Source organism: Lactuca sativa, chromosome 4, assembly GCF_002870075.4.
Source record: "Lactuca sativa cultivar Salinas chromosome 4, Lsat_Salinas_v11, whole genome shotgun sequence".
Taxonomy (NCBI): domain Eukaryota; kingdom Viridiplantae; phylum Streptophyta; class Magnoliopsida; order Asterales; family Asteraceae; genus Lactuca; species Lactuca sativa.
In genome coordinates this window covers 323,884,430-323,894,522 of record NC_056626.2, presented here as the reverse complement: position 1 = coordinate 323,894,522, position 10,093 = coordinate 323,884,430, and the positions used below count along the sequence as shown (strand labels likewise).

The 10,093-nt window shown below is 28.0% G+C and overlaps 1 protein-coding gene across 1 annotated transcript; it reads left to right on the top strand.

The window, feature by feature from the left end:
• Positions 1–1,917: 1,917 nt before the first annotated feature.
• LOC111913121 (probable ubiquitin-conjugating enzyme E2 16) lies at positions 1,918–4,061 on the top strand. Its single transcript, XM_023908849.2, has 6 exons — positions 1,918–2,026; positions 2,200–2,303; positions 2,559–2,661; positions 2,773–2,836; positions 2,939–3,027; positions 3,761–4,061. Exons 1-6 carry the CDS (start codon positions 1,997–1,999, stop codon positions 3,854–3,856), a joined length of 486 nt encoding a protein of 161 aa, XP_023764617.1. The 5' UTR covers positions 1,918–1,996; the 3' UTR covers positions 3,857–4,061.
• The last annotated feature ends 6,032 nt before the right edge of the window (positions 4,062–10,093 follow it).

Sequence of the window (10,093 nt, the reverse complement as noted above, 5' to 3'; positions counted from 1 at the left end):
ATTAGTTTATACTTTAATGGAACATATGGTCCTTGTACATTGCTATACACATGTGACCATTAAGCTTGTTATATAGCAATGTATTCTCAACATCCATAACCATACATTGTAAGCATCCATAACTATACATGGTAAACAAAATTACATAAGTATTTAGTGGATCATTTAAGACAATCACATTAAGGGTAAAATAGGAAAACATCCATGGTAAACATAATTACATAAGCATTCATGGTAAACATCCATGCTAATACAATTAGATTACAACTTCTTCATAAAAAACTCAATTTAATTTTATTACAACTTGTACATAATTAACCCCAAAAAGAAAACCCAAGTACAAATTAGGTACAACTTCAACTTAAACACTTGTGATTCCAGCTTCTTCGACCTAATCGGTGAAGTTATAATCATAACTTCACTGTTGCACTTCACTTCATGTACCCAAGCTATAAATTCTGAACGGGCTCCCTAGAGTTGGTATTACGTGCCTCAATTTAGTAAATGTTACAGAAACTAGGGTTTAAATACAAAAACGACAAACTACAGTTTACCTTGTTTGGACATGCGTAAAATGGCCTTCCTGGGTTACTACTAGCCCTTAATGTCCGTATAATTGTAGAACTTCCACAAACACATTCCATATTTTTTATTTTCTTAAGTGACAGAAGGCAGTTGATGAAGGAGAAAACAAAGTGATATAGTGAAAAAAGCAAGTACACATCCTTTTTAAAGATTTCAGTAGTCCAAAAAGACAAAAATATCCCCACCATGCAGGACATGTGGGGTTCACTGACACTACTGTTGCCTTTTTCTTCTTCCTTTGCAATACACTAATAACGGTTTGTTATGAAGTCAAAACATTTGGACATTTATGAACAAGGAAAATTTTAGATACAAAATGCGTGATTTAAGTTTACATACAAAATGCGTAATTTCATCAGGTCTCTTTTTCATTAATCATTTCAATATTGCCATTAGGGTTACAAAATGCATGCCATCAACACATGTCTTTTCCGTTCATCTATATATCCCGCAAAAAAAAATACAGAAAAACCTAAACACAAAAACTAAGATATATATATATATATATATATATATATATATATATATATATATATATATATATATATATATATATATATATATATATATATATATATATATATACTAGCCCACTAACAGTTCATCCAAGCTTCATAATGAAGTGGAGCAGAACCACCATCATCGCGAGCAATCCCACCATCATGCCACCCATTGCCAGACCAACAGGTTGAAACTTCTTGTCATGGTCATCCAGCTTGTGTTGGAGACTAATATGGTCGGCCCTACAGACGATGAAGTTTTGACCTAGCTGCTCCTTCAAGCGCTACATCTCACTTTGGTCCTCTGTAATTTTCTCGCCACAATCATAGAAAATGGAATGGATGTCATTCTCGTTGAGACACTCACATGAATTTAAGAAGTCAGGGGAAGGTGGTGGAGCCGACATGGTGGGTGATTTAGGGTTTTTGTCGGATGTATGTTTGGCTTAAAATGGCAACCGGGTATTTTGTTTGGTTTGATTACTATGTTTGGCTTAAAATGGTAACGAGGTATTTGGTTTGGTTTGGTTTGGGGAGTTGTTGAAAGTAAATATCCCTAATTAATCCATGCTGATCTGGCACCGAGTGGACTCAGTAACAAGTCTGTGTTGACTTACAAGTTTAGTTGGCATATCACGAGGCGGGGTTACCTCCTAATATAGGTAAAGATACCTTTTAAGAAGGTAAAACATAACTTCATGTTCTTAAAATGCTAAAAATAGTGATGAATAACCTTTTAAACCAATATACTAACCATTGTTGAGCTATAGTAATAAAATAAAATAAAATATACATAAAATATAAAATATACGGTATAAAATAGATAAAAGGAAAAAGCATGTTGGATTCCTCCGGTCTACACCTACAAAGGCAGTGTGCCCTTTCCCATATCTCCGCCATTCTCCGCCGCTATGACCGGTTCCTCCGTTTCTTCTCGCAAGGTATCTCCTCCTCCCTCTCTATGTATACATCTCTATTACTATTCGTATGTATACATACATATACCTTTGTCTATACGCCTTGATTAATTTTTCGAACACTTCGATTTCGATTGATTGCGTGTATATCTGTTGATTATCATCATCTTTTGAGTAGTTTGATGTCGATTGATTAGGTTCTAAGCAAAATTGCTACCAACAGACTTCAAAAGGAGCTGACGGAGTGGCAGATCAATCCTCCCTCTGGATTTACACACAAAGTCACCGACAATCTTCAACGGTTTCTCAAATTTTCATTCTCAAATTCTGTTTATTTCGTTCTATCTATTTCCAATTTCACCGTTTTCCCCAATTAGAATTTCTCAAAACGAGATCAAAGAGAATACTGATCTCCCTCTTCTGAGATTAAATCACTTCAGTCCTTTCCAATCTAGGGTTTTCTGAAATTCAGATACTCCAAATCTTATGACGCCTCATACAATTCGTGAAAATTCTGAATGAATCATGATGTTTTTGTTACATTCGTTGTTTACAGGTGGGTGATTGAAGTGTACGGAGCTCAAGGAACTATCTATGCTAATGAAAAATACCAACTCCAAGTTGATTTTCCCGAGAATTATCCCATGGAAGCACCTCAGGTGGATAAACATTAAACAATGAATTCAATTTCTATATTCTAAGTATCTTTATCATCAATTCATCATGCCTTTTCAATTCTTGCTTACAATCTGTTCGATGAAATGACTCAGGTGATATTTTTGCATCCTGCTCCTCTTCATCCTCACATCTACAGCAATGGCCATATTTGTTTAGGTATGTAAACTTTCATAAGCTCTTCTTTTTCTATATTCTTGAAAAGTTTATATTTTTATTTTTGAATTATAAATATTTTTTATCGGTTTATTTGTTTTGTAGATATTCTATATGATTCATGGTCACCAGCCATGACTGTTGGTTCTATCTGCATCAGCATTCTCTCCATGCTATCAAGTTCACCAGCCAAGGTTTTATTCTCTCTTAACATTTATTTATTTATTTATTATAATTTATTTCATGTTACTTTCATTTTTTTTTCTACTTTCAATTTTTATTTTTCATATTAAGATGTTGTACTTTGAAAATCTACTTAATTGGGTGGATTTTCTAAAGTAAAATGATGTAATTGGAAGATTTTTGTTTTTCATTTAATGCTAAAAAGACAAAAGTCCAAAAAACCCTTCATGACAATATTATGTTGTAATGTATAAATAGATTTGATTTTAAAACTTGCTAAATAAGGAAATATTACAATTTCCTTGAACATCTTGAAATAGAAATATGATATGCTATAGTGAATTGTACTAAAAGCCTCTTTCTTTTGTTTTCCGAATGAACTATTTGAATGTGAGTAAATGACCATTTTACCCTTTCTATTCAAAAACAAATACAAACATACCCAATTATCACATCCCATTTGAAAAGAAACAAACACCGAATTTTCAAATTATGCTTTTGTATCTACACACAAAGTTTGTTTGTTTCTTTTTTTTTTTTTTTTTTTTTTCGTATAAACTCTCTGATTGTGAGTAAATGACCATTTTACCCTTCTATTTAAAAAATTTACAAACAAACCCAGTTAGCACACACCCCAATGCAATATGGGGAAATCCTAAGTCATTCTTTCAAATTACATTATACGATGTATACACAAAGTTTGTTTAACGTGAGTAAATGACCATTTTACCCTTGTGGTTGCAGGAACGCCCTGAAGATAATGATCGCTATGTGAAGAACTGTAGAAATGGTAGATCTCCTAAAGAGACTAGATGGTGGTTCCATGATGATAAAGTTTAAAAAAAGAAAATGAAATTGCTTTTTATTTAAGCATTAAAAAAATGGAGAACAAACAATGTGCAACTCGCAAGTCTCATATTTGTATAAAAAAGAGCAAATTTTCTTGTTTGTTTGCTCAAAAAATTGTAAGGATTTGAATGAATTATGTTTCTTAAACGGTTTATATATCTAACTCTTCAATACAACAAACCAAGTATCTTATCAATTTGTTGTTCAAATATTGTCTTAAATAATGACTTTAGTTTGATTTGGTTTACATATGATAAAAAAATTGACTTTTTTTTTTTATAATTGTAACATAATTTACTCTCATTACCGATATTCACAACCTTTTTTTAATAACATACTTACATTACGTTACCAATATATTTGCTATTATGTGTTGTATATTGTTATTATCAGTAAAAAAAATTAAAAAAATAAAAAAAACATTAATATATGTTGTTATGGCCCTTATGGGTTAGGAAATGAAAGTAGATTGCTATTATGGGAAAAAAGTAAAGAATGTTGCCTATATTAGTAAAAAGAATAAAGTTTGTTGCTATTTCTTGCTACTTACCATTTTTATATATAATATTTGCGTAAATGTTGTGTAAATGATGTTTTGAATGGTTTATCCTTGGAATTGAGTATGTATTGTGTACACTAAGAGAATATATTTTGGTTGGAGAAATATTAGTTTGAACTAATAAATATATGAAAATAATTAATATAATGAGAATGAGATTTAGTTGGATGTTATTGAGGTTGAAAGTGTGTAAGTTATTATGATCATTGGAAACCAAGAAACATTATTTGTTTGTGAAAAGCATATACAGAGAGAGAGAGAGAGAGAGAAAGATAAGGACCAATTTTGTAAAAAGAGAAAATGAAGTCGTATACTATATTTATATTTATGTTACAAATATATTTCCGCAATAAGAAAACTATTTTCAAGATTTCCTCGATAACTAAACTATTATTGCAAAATGGAAGCTTATTTCCTCGATAACTAAAGTATCTCCAATGATTGAGGTATGTCATAGCTTAAAATTAATGTCACCTCATTATTCTATTAACTTTAACCTCTAAATAAATGGTTAACCTTTTTAGCTTTTTAGCCAACCCTTTCCATTTAGTTAGTCATTTTTAAACACACATTTTATTAAACGTATTTTTATAATACCTCTAAAAGTTCATAAAATGTCACAAAATATTTCACATATAAATTATATAAAGTGACAAATCAAATTAACTACTAAATAAATAAATAAATTGAAAACTAAAATATAATAAAGAGTAAATTAAAATATTAATAGAATATAAGGGGGTAAAATATACAAGAGGTTAAACTATATTGACCACTCAATATATAATGAGTGATGAATAAAAATAAGCAAAAAAATAGCATGCTCCAATAGAAATAAATGCTCATTTATAAAAAGTCAATAGTAATAAGCTTTAAAGATGCTCCAAACTATCTTTATTACTATTTGCTTTATGTTTTTTTTATCATTTACTATCATTGGAGCTAAGTGCTTTTTTGTTTTTTTATATTGTCACTCAATAAATATTGAGTAGTTAATATTCTTTCATCTGTAATATATTTAACCCTTATCATATTTTTTTACCCTTTAATTATATTCTAGTTTAAAATAATTTTAATTTATTTACTAATTAATTATTTCTATCAAATATATAATGACATATTACATAAGAAATATAAATTTATAATGATTATATAATATTATCATTTTTTTATAACTATGACGTATTAGCTTTTTTTTTTTGTATTTTACATTTATAAAATAAAAACCCAGTATATACGTTCGTTTGTGGCATTCAAAGTCTATAAAATATAAGGTGTGTTTAAAAAACAATTAATTAAATGGAGGAGATTTTATAGACCATTTTAATTAGATAAGGATAGATTATGTAAAATTAAAGAAAAAACTATTGGAAAAGGTAAATCATTGGAGTGATCATTTAATTATAGGTTAAAGCTAATGGAATGATGAGGCTGCAATAATTTGAAGTGATACTGTACGTTAACCATTGGAGATGTTTAGTGGGAGGTTTTTAAAAGCTTATTTCTATTAACTTTTTATATTAACCACTCAAAACCAATGGAGTAAACAACTTTTTGTTTTTTTTACCACTCGATGTATATTGAGTGGTCAATATACTATTATGTTTGTACAATTAACCCTCTTCTACTTTAAACATATTTCGTTTTATAATTATTAGATAATATTTAATGTTTTTATTTTATTTTTATAACTAAAACATAACAAATTTTCATATTTTATGTATATAAATAAAAACATGATATACTAGTATTTTATATTTTCATATTAAGATATGATTTGTGCTTAAAAAATGATTAATTAAATAAGAGGTTTATAAAATATTTTAGATAGATGAGCTTAACCATTGAAGATATCATTTATTTATAGGTCAAAATTAAAAGTATGATGATGTGACAAAAACTTTAAACCATAGCATATCTTAACTATTGGAGATGCTTTTAGTGATAGTGATATATATTTATGTTAAAATGCGTTTCAGGGGCAATCAAGAAATTATAAAAAAGTCTAATGACTAATTGTTATCAATCATAATGTGATTTCTCATTTTATTGATATTTTATAAAAGTGAAAACACCTACAAGGTTAATTTTATATTTTTGATGAAATATTTAAACTGTCCAAATGGCACCAGTGAAGTGAAGTGAAAATTGTTATAGAAAATGAGTTCCTATCAAAACGCATTGACTACCTTTTATAATATGTTTAATAGATAAACTGAAGAGCTAATGTCATAAACAGATAAGAAACTATTTAAATTTCTAGAATTGAACAACACCATGACCAATTTAAATAACATTCATAACCACCAATCATCACCTTTCACCACCACCACTACCCATCATTAGGGGTGTTCATTTGGATGGATCAATCTGATCTGATCCAATCAAGTGAATTCAAATTGGTTTCGGTTTTTAAAACATAAATCTAAATAGTCCAAACTAAATTCAAATCTGATCCGATCCAATCAAATTACAATTATGTTGGATTAATTTTTATAATTCGGTTTTCAAAAATCGGAATATTTTTGAATATTTTCAATGTTTTATTTTGTTTTTATAACTAAAACATAACAATTTTTCATATTTTATTTATACAAATAAAAACATGATATATTTTAATTTGTATTTTCATATTAAGATATGATTTTTGCTTAAAAAATGATTAATTAAACGAGAGGTTTATAAAATATTTTAGATAGATGAGCTTAACTATTGAAGATGTCATTTATTTATAGGTCAAAATTAAAAGTATGATGATGTGACAATAACTTTAAACCATAACATACATTAACCATTGGAGATGCTATTAGTGATAATGATAGATATATACGTTCAAATGTGTTTTAGGGGCAATCAAGAAAGTACACCTAAAATGTTAATTTTATATTTTTGATGAACCATTTAAACTGTTCAAATGACATCAGTAAAGTGAAGTGAAAATGGTTATAAAAAAATGAGTTCATGTCAAAACGTATTCATGACCTTCTATAATCTGTTTAATAGGTAAACTGGAGAGCTAATGTCATAAACAGATAAGAAACTATTTAAATTGTTAAAATTGAGCAACACCTTGACCAATTTAAACAACATTCGCAACCACCAATCATCACCTTTCTCCATCACCATTGCCCATCACTAGGGGTGTTCATGTAGATGGATTAATCCGATCTGATTCAATCAAGTGAATACAAATTGATTTCGGTTTTTAAAGCATAAATCTAAATATTCTAAACTAAATTCAAATCCGATCTGATCCAATCAAAATTACAATTTGGTTGGATCAATTTTTATAATTCGGTGTTTAAAAATTTGAATATTTTTTTAAACTACATATAATGAGAATATTACCCAACTCTATAAAGAAACAAACAAACATCTTAGTTGTGGTTTAAAGTTTATAAACAACTATTAAAACTATTAAAAGAATACATTAAAAGTTAATATTCTATAGATAAATTTTTTTGAAAGAAATATCATATTAAGGTTTTTTTATTTAGTGAAACTTTTTAAATTTATTTGAAAATAACAATAATAACAATATATATATATATATATATATATATATATATATATATATATATATATATATATATAAAATAGTAATAATAATAATAATAATAATAATAAAGAATAAATTGTTATTCAGTTTTTTAGACTATTTGGTTTTTATTTTATAAACCAAAACGAATCCGAAATCCAAAGTAATAATTCGGTACTATAAAAAACAAATCAAAAAAACTGAATATCCGAAGCAAATAGTCATCCAAATTATCCAATTGGACAATTCAGTTTTATTCAATTAATAAAGAACCCTACCCATCATCATTCGTCACCACGAAATCCAAAAAAAAAAGGATTTTTTCAACTTTGATTTGCAATGTTCACCATCTTTTTATTAGAAAACGGGGATTGCTTTGATTTTGGGAAGTGATTCGTACACAACATTTTTTTACATACAAAACAAATTATGTTTTATATAATTATACGATACAATACTTTAATCTAACCTAATAAATGAAAATCAATTTTGCCAAATGTCTTGTTCTCATTAAATTTGATACATGTCATTTTCTAAGAGTTTTTGAATTATTTTTTTTTCCACTTGTCATTTTCTTAAATGTTTCATTTTTCTTAATTTTAAAATCCACATTTTAATGAGATTTATATATGTAAAGTAGATCATTCTATTAAATTTCATAATAAATGCTTTACAACCTTTATTATTTTACTTTATTTATTATATTCTTTGTATTTATGTAAAATTATTACTTTAAAAAATATGTAATGCTTATAATTTTATATTAAATTTTTTTTATAAACCCGTGTAATACACGGGTCTCACACCTAGTGTTATGTATAAAAAAATTGTTATATACAAATAAGTTAGTTCCCTTTGATTTTGACATGGACTAACTAAGGCTGTCAATTCAATTACCAATTAAGACCGAAAAATCAGAAATCATTTCACCCAATTATCTTAAATTCATACGTAATCCATAAATATTAGAAGGAATTGATATGTGAATCTAACTTATAACGAGCCACTATATATAAGTAATCAAATCATCGGAATTTTTATTAGATGCTTAATATCCCAAAATCTGAGCAACAAAATAGATTACGTAAGTAATTTACATTATATAAACGATGTGATATTCAATCGTATCCTACTCGCATTGCTAATGCTGTTTTACGTCTTTGCTCATCTTGGTGAGTTCTTGAAATTCAATGTACTCATGTTTTGTTTTATTTGTTTTATATTCTCTTTTTCATTTTTTTGATGTCCATTCATCAACTTTCAAGCTTAACTCTTCAGTGTGTTTCATTGTTAACACATGAATCATGAATGCATAGTAGATCAATGTGATAACGCTTCAAATAATTTAAGATGGTTTAAAATAGTTAACCATCCACAATAATCTACTTCTCCAATTTTAATTATGTTTCTTCATAGTGCAACAATCATTCTTAAAACGTACATCCAAACACTGCCTTAATTGATTGATGATGGGGATTATTAGGTAGAATTCGGTCTAAAAATTAATAGGAGTGATAATTACCCCTTTGTTTCTTATAGATTTTATAGGCTTTGGTGTTATTTAATGTATTTTAACATTGATTACATTTGATTTGTGTTGCTTATATATAATGATCAAATAGAGAATTCTTGCTTTTGGTATTGGTGTTGTAATGCCTATTTTTTTATGATTAGTGATTAAGGAATCTGAGTGTTATTTAAATAAATAATTATATAATTAAGGATAAGAATTCTAATGAATTTTATCGGTGATCAAAACAAATAAAAAGGATCCGATATATATATTATATATTAAGTGGTTAAATAATAAATTAATAATAATAATAAATAAGATGAAATAAATCCAAGAATCAATAACGAAAGATAATGAAGAATTAGGGGCTAAAAGTGTCAAGAACCAAAGCTACCTTTGTTAAGAATTTCATATTAAGGGTAGGAATCGTCATTATGGGATAGTGTGGGGTCCAAAACGAAATTGTCATATAAAGCCGTAGCATCGACGGGAGGTCTGTTTTGGGCTCGTTTCTTGGGGCCGAACTCCTCTATCTTGATCGTATACCATCTCCCATCGAACCCTAACTATCCGTTTTGTTGGCGGCCAAAATCGAAGAAAGAAGTAAACGAGTGGGAG

Excerpts from the sequence above, each read along its gene's own strand:
- LOC111913121 (XM_023908849.2), top strand. The coding sequence starts at position 1,997 with ATGACCGGTTCCTCCGTTTCTTCTCGCAAG. Across the intron at positions 2,027-2,199 it reads CCTCCGTTTCTTCTCGCAAG|GTTCTAAGCAAAATTGCTAC; the intron begins GTATCTCCTCCT and ends TCGATTGATTAG. Across the intron at positions 2,662-2,772 it reads ATCCCATGGAAGCACCTCAG|GTGATATTTTTGCATCCTGC; the intron begins GTGGATAAACAT and ends GAAATGACTCAG.